Source organism: Littorina saxatilis, linkage group LG17, assembly GCF_037325665.1.
Source record: "Littorina saxatilis isolate snail1 linkage group LG17, US_GU_Lsax_2.0, whole genome shotgun sequence".
In the NCBI taxonomy this organism is placed as follows: domain Eukaryota; kingdom Metazoa; phylum Mollusca; class Gastropoda; order Littorinimorpha; family Littorinidae; genus Littorina; species Littorina saxatilis.
The window spans coordinates 22459865-22476892 of NC_090261.1; the positions used below are offsets into that span (position 1 = coordinate 22459865).

Here is a 17028-nt window from a genome sequence, read left to right on the forward strand (position 1 = left end):
GACAGAATGCAGGATGTAACGAGAGTTTTAGTGGCATCAACAGTGAGAAATTTTCTTATGGAACCTATTCTTCTGATCTCAAAGTAACATGTCTGACAGACTTTTTTGATGTGTTGTTTCATTGAGAGGTGGGAGTCCATGATGAACCCAAGATTCCTAGCACTATCAGAGAGAGAAATGTCACTAGAACCTACTGTGATGGAGGCTGGAAGGGAAGTGGTCGAAGAGGAAGCTCCAGAGAAAAGAAGAAATTCAGTCTTGTCATCATTTAACTTGAGCATATTGTTTGTCATCCATGATTTAATATCTGAAGTGCAGTTTTGGAGAGTGTGCGTCACCGCTTGGATTTCTGTAGGCTTGCATGCTTGTTGGAGTTGTGTGTCGTCTGCAAAGAGGTAGTGTTTGACTGCGTGTTGCTTGATGACGGCAGAGAGAGGAGTGGTGTATAGTACAAATAAAACTGGGCCTAGAACTGATCCCTGGGGAACGCCGAAACAGAGAGGAGATGGAGGAGATGAGAGATTATTGACAGACACATACTGACTACGGCCCTGTAGATATGAACTAAACCAGTGAAGAGCGGTAGAGTGAATGCCAAAAACAGATTCGAGACGAGAGAGCAGAACAGAGTGATCGATCGTATCGAACGCAGCTGAGTTATCCAAGAGAAGCAGAACTGATAGGTCATCATTATCCAGAGCAGAAAGAATGTCATTCACAACACGAAGCAAAACAGTCTCGGTGCTGTGGCCAGCCCTATACGCTGACTGAAGAGGGTTGCAGAGGTTGTTGGTTTCAAGGTGGGAGAGAAGCTGACTAAGCACTACTTTTTCCAGAATTTTAGAAATGAATGGCAAGTTGGAAACAGGCCTATAGTTTTTCAACTGATTTTTATCCAGAGATGGTTTCTTGATCAAAGGTTTAACTACTGCAGTTTTCAAGTCCATTGGCACAGTGCCAGAAGTGAGAGAAGAGTTGATTATGTTGGTTATGATGGGAAGAAAAAGGTCAAGGTTTTCATAAAACAAGTTGGTGGGGATGGGGTCTAGCTCACAAGACTTTGGCACTGTGTTCTTCAAAATCTTCAAAACAAACTGCTCAGATACAGGAGTGAAGCTATCCAACAAAGAACCAGAGAATTGTGAAGCCGGAGGCGAAGCCACTGGTGGAGGAAAGCTATTTCTGATTGTTTCGATCTTCTCAGTGAAGTAGTCAGAAAATACAGTTGGCAGGTCCTTGGGGTCATGGGTGGTAGGGAGGCTGGAAACCGTCTGTTTTCCAAGCAGAGAATTGAAATGTTGAAAAAGTTCTTTGCATGTTCTACTACCTATAATCTGAGCAGAGAAGAAAGCACGGACTCCTCTCTTGAGTACGCACCATGTACATAGACTTGTTGCGATCGGTTTTCAAGGAAGACTGCAAGAAAGAGAGAGAGAGAGAGAGAGAGATATGCAGGGAGGGTAGAAGAAGGCATGAGACTTGATCCGGTTGGCTGCAGATGTTGCAACCATTGCAACAGGCACACAAACCAAAACAATCACAGATTGGGAAGAAAAGTCGACGCGGGAGAGACAGCAGAACTGGGGGAGCCTTTACATAGTAGAGACAAAATGCAAGAAAAAAGACAGACAGAAAAAATGGGGGGAAAAGCAAACTTGGAACACACACACATACACACACACACATCCACACACACACACACACACACACACACACACACACACACACACACACACACACACACACACACACACACACACACACACAAAACAATCAAAGAAACAAAACTTGTCGCCCCAAAAGATAAACTTTGTTTTCCATGTTATGTATAGCTTCATACTGCAGAACGTCCCACCGCAGTGTCTGCTCTACCTTGGTTACCTGCACGGCAGAACGACATACCTCCCCGCCAGTTATTTTCATGAAGATCGAACGAACAAGCGAACAAACGAAACAAAATTAATGTTATATATTGAACTAGGCTTTCTTACCTTGTCACAAGAAGAAGAAATAAACACGAATCAAAAAAAGATGAAAGGCTAGTTTATAGAACGTTTGATTATATAATGGAAAAAAAAAAGAAACTATCAAAATAACTTCGACCAATCGCCAGTCTCACCGATTGTGGTGTGCGGAAGAGACGCTGAGGGAAGAGAAGAAGTCATCGATGTCTGCGCCGCGGTATGCCCGCAGTGTTGCTTTCGTATCCGGGAAATAATAGCCGTCGTGGCACTCACAGTTATACGAGCCACGGGTAAAGCCCTGGTTCTTCAGAGGGACACACTGAAACAAACAAAACAGCTAGATTCAGTTTTTGCTTCTTATCTCTCTCGTTTTCTTCTTTTTGTGTGCACGGAAGGGCAACGCATACATATTATTGTGTCTACAAGTTGTCAAACATTTTTAATGAGTAGCGTGTAACTTGATTTAGTTTACCCTTTTGCAGAAACACCATGTTTAGACAAATAACTCAGGTAATATGCAATAACAGTGTGTGCCGTGTATGTGTGTGTGTGTGCGTGCGTGCTCATCATTGAAGGAAAGACTAACAATAAAGGTGATGGTCAACTAAGAGGTATCTAAAAAGAACTGGGCGACATGGCATACGCAATAGCACAACATACCGGTGTACCTTTCTTAATAAAACCTTCCACACTTCCCGCGACATGTGAATACAGATGTAAATACTAGACACATGGCATTCAATAGATCTGGCGTTGGTGGGGAAGGGGGGTGGGAGGTGCTTATTTCCCACAACTACAATCATTTAAATAAAAATAAAAAGAAAACACACCAGTAACCAGGTTAGGTACGTTTATATCTATAATCAATATTTCCGCACGTTACTGCCTTTTTCGGGATGATAAGCTGATGGTACTATCAGTTAGCAAGAAAAGAACCCCCCCCCACCCCCCTTCCCTCAATCCCCATTATCTAGTGCCTGTGGTAAGAACCTTACCTTGGTGGTGGGCTGACAGTTGTGTGTACCACGAAACACGTCAAGAGAGCCAGCCTCGTCATTCTTTTCCGCGTCGCATTGGTTGATGTCGATGTTGGTCAGCTCGAGGTCAATCGTCGCCACGCCTCTGCACGGGACACACAACACGGTCGTCGTGATGGAATCAACAGACATATCTTCAGTGTTTATATTTTATTGCATTTGAATGATCTGATATATTAGAAATATAGAAAGTAGACGTAAAGGGTAACAAATAAAAATAAAATAAGGAGGGGGAAAAGGAATTATCAATATTTTAAAAGATAGAAAGTAAATGTACATTGTGTAATTCAGAAAATTGAAAAAGAGGTGCAGAAGCTGAAACTCTGAAGTAATCGTAAAGCAGAGAGAGAGAGAGAGAGAGAGAGAGAGAGAGAGAGAGAGAGAGAGAGAGAGAGAGAGAGGGAGACAGAGATAGAGAGAGAGACACAGAGAGGGAGAGAGACAGAGAGAGAGAGACAGAGATAGAAAGAGAGAGATAGAAAGAGAGAGAGAGGGAGACAGAGATAGAGAGGGAGAGACACAGAGAGAGAGAGAGAGAAAGAGAGAGAAAGACAAAGAGAGAAAGACAGAGAGAGAAAGAAAGACAGAGAGAGAGAGAGAGAGACAGAGACAGAGAAAGAAAGACAGAGAGAGAGAGAGAGAGAAAGAGAGAGAGAGAGAGAGAGAGAGAGAGAGAGAGAGAGAGAGAGAGAGAGAGAGAGAGAGAGAGAGAGAGATAGCAAAACCTTATCTGTAAAACAAGTACATGTATAATTTGGCTTACTTGAACACTGGAACATCTCCACTGTCCAGCCCCAAAACGGGGGCGGAGTAAGTGACCATCCAGATGTTGCCGCCGCCACAGTCATAGTATGGGAAAGTCCACCTCCCGTCAGTATTGTTGGCCACTGGTGTCCGGAGTACCAATGTCCCAACAGTTCTTTAAACACAGACAGGGCACTTCCATTAGACTGCAAGGAATGTTTTAGATCGAAGGATTTTTTTGAAAATAATCCATCTGTATTTCAGCCAGTTTAGTTTTTTTTAAGCTGTGGCTAAACCGCACGATTGCTTAGGCCAAAAAAAATAATAGGTGTGGTTACGGTAACATAGCCAAAAATAATAGGGTAGGTAGGTAGGCAATCACTTTTTTTTTTGTTTTTACTTTTTTTTCTAATGTGTACAAATTAAACCTACTTGACAGGGAAATAAGTGTGCGACTCGGGCGCTTTCGCTTTCATTGCGTTTTCTGCACTCGTTTACTTGTTTTTTTTGGTATTTTTTTGACAAATGTAATAAAAAGTTATAGGGTCGGCCCCAAAAAATAGGGTAGGTCGGGTTACCGTAACCACACCTATTTTTTTTTTAGGCCTTAGTATTCGCTAAACTATTTGAAGCATCTATAAATCATGCACATGGAGGATCTAGGAATGAATCCTATTTTCGAGAAACCTTCCAATTTGAGAAGTCACCATTAAAGAGAGTCCCGCAACTGTAAATGTAGTATCAACCAAGGCTATGCCAGCCACTCAGTAACCACTTATTCTGAAGCAAAACATAACTTTCATTCTCACCCAAACAGCAGATATTCAGTTTAAATTATTGTTACTGAGAGTGAAGGGGGGGGGGGGGGGAGGGTCGACCCGTTCAGATGGCAATCAGCGTACAGACATAGTGGATTTTTGTGTCAAATTCAGATTCAGATGAAGAAAAGTCAACTTACGGATCCATGGTGACCGTATCATTCACGACCTCGACCGAAGAAAAATTCCGTGCCTTGACTTCCTCGTACCACTCTGTCCCGTTCGCCGTATAATCGTAGGACAGCGCAAGGTCAAATGACGTCACTGACCCCTGTCCTATTTTGTTGGCGTAAGGGCAAAAGGTCAGACGCTTGCTATGCGACAGAACGTCGGATTCCAAGGCGATGGCTGAACCAAAGATGAGGGTGTTGCCATGCACGTTGTTACGGACGAAGTTGTACATCATGGGCTCGGGAAGGCTGTGTGAAAAAGAATGTGTGACAATGTGCACTTTTAGTGCCCAAACAGACTAAATCTGCGCCACAGCAGACGACACAAACTTCTACACCGCTTGTTTACATTTTAGCGGCGGCCATGTTTTATGCCAGCATGAAATCTATTTTTAGATTGATTGAGTTGCACGTGCTACTTTATGCAATCTAAGCCCATATATTACCTTCAGATGATGATAATGAGTGGATATAGACATTATGTTGCTGTATGGTTGTGCTTATGTACTTTGTAGGGTCCTGTTGTTCCTTCAATTGCATTAATGCAGGGACCTATATAGACTAATATAGACTAATATAGACTAATATAGACTAATATTACCAGCGATTGTGTTTTCAGCGTAGCAGTTATAGGGTCCGATATTTAGACGAGACAAGTATAATGCCGACGAGTCGAAGTTTTTGCGTCGATGCGTTGATCTCAGGTTTTGCTAGCAGACAAACTTCTTACGCGCATCATGTTCGCGCAGACATGCACACCGCTACACGCTTTCTGACTTTGGAAGAAAAACTGACTCCAAGTGCATTCGACTTCACAACACAGTTGTTGAAACAGCTTTTTAAGTTGTCAGTGTATGCTGTTGTGGATAGAAACATCGCCGTGGTACGAGATGGGTGAACCGGAATCATGCGTCGGCCATTTTTCTCAATATGCTTTTGGATATTAAGAAAAATGGCCGACTTCCGTAGCATTATGCTTTAATCGGAAGAGCCCATCCAATAACAGCCCCCGAATTCCCCCACGTGTTCATCAGAATAGCTATATAGACTAATATAGACTAATATAGAATAATATAGGTCCCTGCATTAATGTTCGATCATCTTCGACCCAAACGTGCCACGCGATCTGAATTTTTGCGCCCAGTAGGTGACGTCTGGAATTCCCCTATTATCTCCATAATTATTTGCAACTTTTCCATAAACCTAGCTTAGTGCACTCCATTCGGTGGCCTAGTGGTAAGGCGTCCGCCCGGTGAGCGGGAGGTCGTGGGTTGGAACCCCGGCCGGGTCATACCTAAGACTTTAACATTGGCAATCTAGTGGCTGCTCCGCCTGGCGTCTGGCATTATGGGGTTAGTACTAGGACTGGTTGGTCCGGTGTCATAACAATGTGACTGAGTGAGACATGAAGCCTGTGCTGCGACTTCTGTCTTGTGTGTGGCGCACGTTAAATGTCAAAGCAGCACCGCCCTGATATGGCCCTTCGTGGTCGGCTGGGCGTTAAGCAAACAAACAAAACAAAACAAAACAAAAAACAAACTTTCAGCAATGTTCTGTTGACATTGGAAGCACTGCAGTTATGCAACGCGGTGGATTTTTCGCATTACCCCAATAAGACAAGATCGCAATTTCCTGCCACAATGCAACGTCTTCGAGATCGATTCAATACAGCCACTGACACTACCAGGAACATCATTGGAAGCCACCAGTGTCCGATCAGTAGCCAGAGAACGCGATGAAGACTGACTGAGCGAGACCTCCAAGACTTGATTAGCGTTAAACCTGCTTGTCCCGTGTGTTGAAACAGTCGCAGCATCAAAATAATCACACAACAGCTAGGTCAAACATGCCTTCATCAAACTTTTGTGGTTTAATAATTCTAACTCTATAATTGTTCGAGATTTTGTCAATCAAACATTGCAGAATTTTTTTGCGTTTCTTTTGTTGCTCGGTATATATTGTAGATCTTTGGCATTCTTGATACTAGAATCCTTTTGTGTCATTTGCGCTTGGTTGTTTGTTTGTTTGTTAGTTGTCCGTTTGTTTGTTTACTTGTTTGTTTTGTGTTTATTTGTATGTTTACTTGTTGCACTGTTTATTTGTTGTTGTTCTTGTTTGTTTGGTTGGTCATTGTTTGTTCACCGATTAGGCGCTAGAGTATTTGATGTACAACCCATACCCAACAGTCCCTTGGTAGTCCTGGCATAAAGTAACTTGTCGGTGATGTTGTGAGGAATGAGATTGAGAGTTTGCACTGTACACGTTGACTTTCTATAAGCTTGTGTTCTGTTGTGCTAGAAACTCTGATAGCGACTTGAACTTACTTGTGTAATTTGCATTTGACTTTCTAGTCATGGTTTGTTCATGTTGTTTTTAGGACTGCGGTATGTTGTGTTGTGTCACTCTTTGCTCTAGTACTTATGGTGTTGTAAGTAATTATGTAAATACTTCTGCTCTTGTTGTTTATAACATTACTTTGATTTTATGCCTATTTTCATGACTTGTTGTTTCCTGAAACTTAATACAATTTTTTGTATTATATTTTCAGGTCATTGCGTGCTAGTTCCACGTGGGGTTTGTAATAAAACAATGAACCCCGCCATCCAGTCTGATCGAGTTTGAGAGTGAGAGTGAGAGTGAACCTCCACACAAATGGAAGAAGAAAGATAATATTTGTGGTGCACTCAGGCTAGTTTTGTGGAGTTGGCTGCTTTTTCTTCTCCGTTAGTACTCGCAGATGCTTTTTACATGTATAGTCAAGTTTTGACTAAATGTTTTAACATAGAGGGGAAATCAAGACGAGGGTCGTGGTGTATGTGTGTCTATATGTGTGTGTGTGTAGAGCGATTCAGAGTAAACTACTGCACCGATCTTTATGAAATTTTACATGAGTTTTTGGGAATGATATCCCCAGACGAGTTTTTCATTTTTCCAATAAATGTCTTTGATGATCCGTCTTTTTGTAAAAGTTGAGGCGGCACTGCCACACCCTCATTTTTCAATGAAATCGATTGAAATTTTGGCCAAGCAATCTTTGACAAAGGCCGGAATTTGGTATTGCATTTCAGCATGGAGGCTTAAAATTAATTAATGACTTTGGTCATTAAAAATCTGAACATTGTAATTAAAACAAGTCGCGTAAGGCGAAAATACAATATTTAGTCAAGTAGCTGTCGAACTCACAGAATGAAACTGAACGCAACGCAACGCAGCAAGACCGTATACTCGTAGCATCGTCACTCCACCGCCCGTGGCAAAGGCAGTGCCCGTGGAATTGACAAGAAGAGCGGGGTATTCGTTGCGCTGAGAAGGATAGCACGCTTTTCTGTACCTCTCTTCGTTTTAACTTTCTGAGCGTGTTTTTAATCCAAACATATCATATCTATATATTTTTGGAATTAGGAACCGACAAGGAATAAGATGAAAGTGTTTTTAAATTGATTTCGAAAAAAAAAATTGGATAATAATTTTTATATATTTAATTTTCGGAGCTTGTTTTTAATCCGAATATAACATATTTATATGTTTTTGGAATCAGCAAATGATGGAGAATAAGATAAACGTAAATTTGGATCGTTTTATAAAATTTTTTTTTTTTTTTAAATTTTCAGATTTTTAATGACCAAAGTCATTAATTACTTTTTAAGCCACCAAGCTGAAATGCAATACCGAACCCCGGGCTTCGTCGAAGATTACTTGACCAAAATTTCAACCAATTTGGTTGAAAAATGAGGGCGTGACAGTGCCGCCTCAACTTTCACGAAAAGCCGGATATGACGTCATCAAAGACATTTATCAAAAAAATGAAAAAAACGTTCGGGGATTTCATACCCAGGAACTCTCATGTCAAATTTCATAAAGATCGGTCCAGTAGTTTAGTCTGAATCGCTCTACACACACATACACACGCACACACACACGCACATACACCACGACCCTCGTTTCGATTCCCCCTCGATGTTAAAATATTTAGTCAAAACTTGACTAAATATAAAAACAATGATCCAAAAACAATTTCATCTTATTTTTCATCATTTTCTGATTCCCAAAACATATAAATATGTTATATTCGGATTAAAAACAAGCTCTGAAAATTAAAAATAGGAAAACTATAATTGAATTTAAATTTCCGAAATCGATTTAAAAACAATTTCATCTTATTCCTTGTCGGTTCCTGATTCCAAAAACATATAGATATATGTTTGGATTAAAAACAAGCTCAGAAAGTTAAAAAGAATAGATACAGAAAAGCGTGCTATCCTGCTCAGCGCAACCACTACCGCGCTATTCTGGATTGTCAATTTCACTGCCTTTGCCACGAGCGGTGGACTGACGATGCTACGAGTATACGTTCTTGCTGAAAAAATGCAGTGCGTTCAGTTTCATTCTGTGAGTTCGACAGCTTGACTAAATGTTGTATTTTCGCCTTACGCGACTTGTTTTTACATTTAGTCAAGTTTTGACTAAATGTTTTAACATAGAGGGAAAATCGAGACGAGGATCGTGGTGTATGTGTGTGTGTCTGTCTGTCTGTGCGTGTGTGTGTGTAGAGTGATTCAGACCAAACTACTGGACCGATCTTTATGAAATTTGACATGAGAGTTCCTGGGAATGATATCCCCGGACGTTTTTTTCTTTTTTTCGATGAATACTTTTGATAACGTCATATCCGGCTTTTTGTAAAAGTTGAGGCGGCACTGTCACACCCTCATTTTTCAATCAAATTGATTGAAATTTTTGTAAAGCAATCTTCGACGAAGGCCGGACTTCTGTATTGCATTTCAGCTTGGTGGCTTAAAAATTAATTTATGATTTTGGTCATTAAAAATCTGAAAATTGTAATAATTTATTTTTATATAAAACGATCCAAATTTACGTTCATCTTATTCTATATACATCATTTCCTGATTCCAAAAACATATAAATATGTTATATTTGGATTAAAAACAAGCTCTGAACATTAAACATAAAAATTATGATTAAAATTAAATTTCCGAAATCTTATTCCTTGTGGGTTCCTGATTCCAAAAACATATAGATATGATATGTTTGGATTAAAAACACGCTCAGAAAGTTAAAACGAAGAGAGGTACAGAAAAAGCGTGCTATGCAGCACAGCGAAACCACTACCGCGCTGAACAGGCTCGTCAGTTTCACTCCGTTTTGCACAAGCGGCGGGCTACGGTCATTGTGAAAAAATGCACACACACACACACAAACACCCCACACTACCACCCACACCGCACAAACACACACAGATTACCCTCCACACACACACACACACACCCCACACACACACACACCACAACAACAACCTACTCTTTCAGCGTGTTGTTCCCTGTAGCCAGAATCTTGGCCAGAAAGTTGGCCGTGCGGATAGCGGGGTCGGTGTAGGTGAGCCAGGCACTCGTGTCGAAGTTGAGGGACAGGACGTTGCCGGTGCCCCCCATACAGTTGCCGGACGTTGCGATACGGTCCACGTAGTCCAGAGCCTGCTTCGCCTGCTGGATACGATCTGGACAAAAAAACCAACTTTTGATTTGATTCCAATTTCTTCTTTTGTTTTACGAGGGTTACACTGAGTGTGCTAACATGAAGAAGGAATGACATGGGCAGCGAGGGATGTGTTCGGCTGTCTTTTTGACCGTTTGATTGTCTACCCCCCGCGGGTTAGGGGGAAGAATTTACCCGATGCTCTCCAGCATGTCGTAAGAGGCGACTAACGGATTCTGTTTCTCCTTTTACCCTTGTTAAGTGTTTCTTGTATAGAATATAGTCAATGTTTGTAAAGATTTTAGCCAAGCAGTATGTAAGAAATGTCCTTTGTACTGGAAACTTGCATTCTCCCAGTAAGGTCATATATTGTACTACGTTGCAAGCCGCTGGAGCAATTTTTTGATTAGTGCTTTTTGTGAACAAGAAACAATTAACAAGTGGCTCTATCCCATCTCCCCCCCTTTCCCCGTCGCGATATAACTTTGAACGGGATTGAAAACGACGTTAAACACCAAATAAAGAAAGAAAGAAAGCAAGGGATGTGTTCGGCTGTCTTTTTGACCCTTTCATTGTCTGTCTGTCGATCTGTCTGTCTGTCTGAGGTCGCATTTTGAAGGCAGTCTTTGAATGAAGCAGCAAGTAGTTTCACGAGGACTATCACGCTCATGAAGAACGAAACAGAAAAATAAAAACTATCGAACTTGAAAAACCTTGCACCAAAATGGGTAACAAAAACAAACGAATGGAGAGAAAACAAGTCGCGTAAGGCGAAAATACAACATTTAGTCAAGTAGCTGTCGAACTCACAGAATGAAACTGAACGCAATGCAACGCAGCAAGACCGTATACTCGTAGCATCGTCAGTCCACCGCTCATGGCAAAGGCAGTGAAATTGACAAGAAGAGCGGGGTAGTAGTTGCGCTGAGAAGGATAGCACGCTTTTCTGTACCTCTCTTCGTTTTAACTTTCTGAGCGTGTTTTCAATCCAAACATATCATATCTATATGTTTTTGGAATCAGGAACCGACAAGGAATAAGATGAAAGTGTTTTTAAATTGATTTTCGAAAATTTAATTTTGATCATAATTTTTATATTTTTAATTTTCAGAGCTTGTTTTTAATCCAAATATAACATATTTATATGTTTTTGGAATGAGAAAATGATGGAGAATAAGATGAACGTAAATTTGGATCGTTTTATAAAAAAATATTTTTTTTTACAATTTTCAGATTTGTAATGACCAAAGTCATTAATTAATTTTTAAGCCACCAAGCTGAAATGCAATACCGAAGTCCGGGCTTTGTCGGAGATTACTTGACCAAAATTTCAACCAATTTGGTTGAAAAATGAGAGCGTGACAGTGCCGCCTCAACTTTCACGAAAAGCCGGATATGACGTCATCAAAGACATTTATCAAAATAATGAAAAAAACGTCTGAGGATATCATACCCAGGAACTCTCATGTCAAATTTCATAAAGATCGGTCCAGTAGTTTAGTCTGAATCGCTCTACACACACACACACAGACAGACAGACAGACACACACATACACCACGACCCTCGTCTCGATTCCCCCCTCTATGTTAAAACATTTAGTCAAAACTTGACTAAATGTAAACAAGTCGCGTAAGGCGAAAATACAACATTTAGTCAAGTAGCTGTCAAACTCACAGAATGAAACTGAACGCAATGCAACGCAGCAAGACCGTATACTCGTAGCATCGTCAGTCCACCGCTCATGGCAAAGGCAGTGAAATTGACAAGAAGAGCGGGGTAGTAGTTGCGCTGAGAAGGATAGCACGCTTTTCTGTACCTCTCTTCGTTTTAACTTTCTGAGCGTGTTTTCAATCCAAACATATCATATCTATATGTTTTTGGAATCAGGAACCGACAAGGAATAAGATGAAAGTGTTTTTAACTTGATTTCGAAAATTTAATTTCGATCATAATTTTTATATTTTTAATTTAAAGACATTTATCAAAAAAATGAAAAAAAAAGTCTGAGGATATCATTCCCAGGAACTCTCATGTAAAATTTCATAAAGATCGGTCAAGTAGTTTGGTCTGAATCGCTCTACACATGCACAGACAGACAGACAGACAGACAGACACACACACACACACACACACACACACACACACACACACACACACACACACACACACACACACACACACACACACACACACACACACACACATACACCACGACCCTCGTCTCGATTCGCCCTTTACGTTAAAACAACCCAGGAACTCTCATGTCAAATTTCATAAAGATCGGTCCAGCAGTTTAATCTGAATCGCTCTACACACGCACAGACAGACAGACACACACACACACATACACCACGACCCTCGTCTCGATTCGCCCTCTACGTTAAAACATTTAGTCAAAACTTGACTAAATGTAAAAAACGCGTTACCCCACACACATTCCATCATTGTTTCATGTTATCGATCAATATCACAGTCCTAATGATGTGAAATGTGTCCCGTGAAATGTCAGTGGTATCAGTCTCAAATCATTTCTGAAAAATAATGACACACCTTGTCACCAGAGTGACCCCATAACTTTCTACTCCCATCCCTCCCTAATCACCTCTTGCATAGAGATCTAACACACACCTACTCTGGATACCTGTCCTGACCCCATTGAAATGAACCCAGAGGTTCAATCTATACGCTTTCAGCCTTGAACTACTGATCTTTGTAATGTATTACGTGAAAAACAGCTTCGATCTGAACTATTTATGCTCTAATTCGTGTTGTATTGACGATTTTGTGTCAGTTTCTTCAAAAACAACTTACACGTTTGCCTCATTATTTTATATATAAGAACATGTTTGATAATGACGAAAGGTGAGTTCATCGCACGAAGGCAACATTTCTGAACATTTTGGAATTTGATTCTGAATTTTAGAACGTTAGGCCAAAAAAAAATAGGTGTGGTTAACCGTTAAGGTAACATAGCCCAAAAAATAGGGTAGGAAGGTAGGCAATCACTTTTGTTTTTAACTTTTTTTTCTAATGTGTACAAATTAAACCTACTTGACAGGGAAATAAGTGTGCGACTCGAGCGCTTTCGCTTTCATTGCGTTTTCTGCACTCGGGTTGTTTTTGTTTTTTTGGTTTTTTTGTCGGTTTTTTTTGTTGACAAATGTAAAAAAAAGTTATAGGGTCGGCCCCTAAAAATAGGGTAGGTCGGGTTACCGTAACCACACCTATTTTTTTTTTTAGGCCTTGGCAGTCGTTCTGTTTTTGGATTTTAACGTTTCTGAAGTTCAGTTGATTTAGCAACTTGAATTCAAAAGTTTCCTTCGGTTTGTTTTCTTTTAACTTTTAAGGCTAAGACAAGTTGTCACTCAAGAGTCAAATTAATTGTGTGTGTTTTAATCTCATTTATTCCTAACTTTAAAGCGCACAAGATTTGCAATCAAGTCTAAACTGACTGGTACCCCCTCGCCCTCTTGCCTTTCTCGCTGTGCAACAAACAAGAATACATATCATCAGTGATGTTGATGTGGCGGTGGTGGTGTCTGTGTGTGTGTGAGGGGGGGGGGGTGGGGGGTGGCTGAGGAGCGTGTTTTTCTCAAACATGATAATTAGTGTCAAGGACATTTTGTCCCATGTCGGATGTATTCAATATCTAAAATTCTGCGCACCGCAGTATCATAAAATTCATTCTGATCAAGGTCAAATCTCTTTTATAACCAGGTGTTGTTGTTTTTGTTCGAGGTGGGAAGGGGGGGGGGGGGTTCGGGAAGCAGTCGGCAAGTGTACGGTGAACTGTAAATTCTAACACTGTTGGAGCCCGAAAAATGAACTCAAATAAAAGTCGGTGTACATTATGAGCTTAAATGATCAACATTTTGAGGTTTGTAAACGTTGTTTGGTATCACTGTTTCAGGGAACAGAGTCGTTTATCTCAGAACTTTGACTGATGTAAAGATATGTTTTCCTGATATAGTGAACATGAGCTTTGGTGTCCCTAATATCCGCTAGTTATGTATCCATAATTGTGAGCGTCGCGTACATTTTGCGACCAATCAATTGCAATGTACATGTACATGAGTATTAGCCATATAAAGAACACACTACCACCAAAGACATTCCGAATAGTCCCTTTGACATTACCCAATATTGACGGACTGTGTGATGATATCTTCTGCTATGGTCTGTTGAGGTCGAGATTTTGATATCACTGTCGAAACAGACCAATAGCAGAAGATATCATCACACAGTCAGTCAATGTTAGATATATTGCTAATTCTCTGGACATTTTGTATTTACTGTAAAGAAATTACAAAAGTATTTGTCTCAGTTTTGGCTGTTCCATATCCCTCCCTCTGATTATTATTTCTTTTTGTTCACTCTTTTCTTGTACTTTTCAGTATTTCAAAATGTCTTTTCTTTCAAAAAGTCTTTAGTCACTTGCTCAACTAAATTCTGGGATCATTACATTTTCATATATATTTGTTTGTTTTTAAATTTAGGTGTTTTTGTTTTTGAAGTGGGGAAGCAATAAAGAGGTCGTCGATATCAAAACTGATATCGACGGAAATGTCGTCGATATCACTTTTGCACTGAGCTCAGTTTTGCCCAATTGACCAATGGAAATCCACGTAACATATGAAATAGCAATATTAAATGTTATCGCTCCGCAGAACGTACTTAATATCCAACTGCTGCTCCTTGAGTAGCATAGCGTATTAACTATCAGTTGTTGACGCTCATTTTCTTTCCAAGCACCTAGCCAATGGAACACACTCCCTCTCCCCCTCCGTCAACAAAAGTCCCTCGAATCATTCAAATCTGCACTCAAGACACTCCTTTTTTCCAAATAATCCATGCATTTTACACTGCCCACCCCCATCCCACCCTGAATAACTGCACATATTTAATGGTTGATGGTGTGTGTGTGTGTGTTAGTGACTTTAAGTCTCCGTGTGTGTGAATGAGTGTATGTGACCGTTTGATTGTCTACCCCCCGGGTTAGGGGGAAGAATTTACCCGATGCTCTCCAGCATGTCGTAAGAGGCGACTAACGGATTTTGTTTCTCCTTTTACCCTTGTTAAGTGTTTCTTGTATAGAATATAGTCAATGTTTGTACAGATTTTAGTCAAGCAGTATGTAAGAAATGTTAAGTCCTTTGTACTGGAAACTTGCGTTCTCCCAGTGAGGTAATATATTGTACAACGTTGCAAGCCCCTGGAGCAAATTTTTGATTAGTGCTTTTGTAAACAAGAAACAATTGACAAGTGGCTCTATCCCATCTTCCCCCTTTCCCCGTCGCGATATAACCCTTCGTGGTTGAAAACGACGTTTTACACCAAATAAAGAAAGAAAGAAAGTGCCCTTCGGGTGACGTTCCTAATTTAGTTCAGTAAAATTGGTTTAATTTAAATATGTGTAATGTTAAACTTGTGGGGTCCTGATTTGGCCTATATGGTCCGCTGGACCCAAAAACCAACAATTAACTAACTAACTAACTATTTGTGTCGAAGGCTCTGTCCAAGCAACTATTTCTAAAGAAACAAGAAATTCCTCTGATAGGAAAAACACCCCCGTTGGTCAAAGGGAAATAACCATTCTCACTGCCACCAACTGAGAAGGTTATTTCCCTTTGACCAACGGGGGTGTCCGTCTATAAGTCGTTGTATAATTTTAATCCACCAATAACTCCCTAACCGTGTGTTTGACTGGTCCCAATTTTTGTAAGGACCGTCTCAGGAATGTATAGAACCTGTTCACCAAGTTTGGTGACGATCGGTCCGTTCATTCTTGAGATCTACTTGCGAACACAAACACCGCCACAAACACACAAACACATCGAGTGAAACCTATACACACCCCTATACCGGGGGTGTAAAAACTGTTCGATCGCACACGAGCCAGTCCTTAAACCAACAGATTGACCTAACGACCGTATTCCATATCATTTTCGTCATTCATTTGCACGTTTTGCTTATTGTACAATCTGGCTGCCTATCAAGCTCAAGCGGTTCGTGTTTGACCCTCACGTTCGGCGAGGGATTTCCCTATTTCCAAGATTCAACTTTGTGCAGACTCTCCTCGGTGACCTAACATCACAGCGAAAGTTTCAGGGCTTAGAAAAATAAACACACGCATGCAAGAAAAAGGGGAGAGAAAAAAGTTAGAGCCGCACTGCAAGAGAAAGCAAATTAAATGTCCATAAGGGTAACCTCACAGGAATATAAGATATTATTTCCGCATCCTTATCCCTATTCTGTCTTCAAACTTCGGAATAGCCTTTCTACAGCTGCGGTTTCAAGATCAAATGAAGCAGCAAGACCGCCCATTCCGGTTTCCTTGGTGTTAATCAGTATGATCAGTCTAGATATATGCCCTTCTGCCAATAAGTCATGAAAACCCGCTAATTACACACCGACAAGGATTGGTCATAGTCAGCAGAAACACACACCCATCTCTACTTAGGTCAATACAGGAAACATAACCCTCAGGCTTCATGATCATTACCGTATATCTTGGACTCTTTTGTCGCATGGTCAAAACATTGGATCGAACGACAGACCCAGTACTCATTAGTCGAGCGATGTCAAGAGGAAAATGTCTGATTTCAATGCAAAAGGAAGTGTACTCGACGACAGCTTTTGACTTGGTGGGCGTAGTGACAATGTAGTTATATGTTGTGAATCGGTCTTGCTGGTGTACTTCTTGATTGGTCATTATGTCAAAAACAGGGTGTGGTAGAATCAAATATCCGGCTTCTGGTATTGCCGAGGGATTCGAATTATATGCCTTATGATTTTCGGATC

At 40.7% G+C, this 17028-nt stretch overlaps 1 protein-coding gene across 1 annotated transcript in view; it reads right to left on the bottom strand.

Annotated features, from left to right (window-relative positions):
• The window catches only part of LOC138953229 (probable G-protein coupled receptor CG31760), a 55574-nt gene extending 38897 nt beyond the window's left edge, over positions 1-16677 (bottom strand). Inside the window, exons 1-6 of the mRNA XM_070325029.1 lie at positions 16674-16677; positions 10053-10248; positions 4704-4982; positions 3765-3920; positions 2960-3086; positions 2120-2283 (exon numbers count right to left, since the gene is read on the bottom strand). Of these exons, the coding sequence (XP_070181130.1) occupies positions 2120-2283; positions 2960-3086; positions 3765-3920; positions 4704-4982; positions 10053-10248; positions 16674-16677 (926 nt within the window). The remainder of the gene's footprint in view (positions 1-2119; positions 2284-2959; positions 3087-3764; positions 3921-4703; positions 4983-10052; positions 10249-16673) is intronic.
• Between the last annotated feature and the right edge of the window lie 351 nt (positions 16678-17028).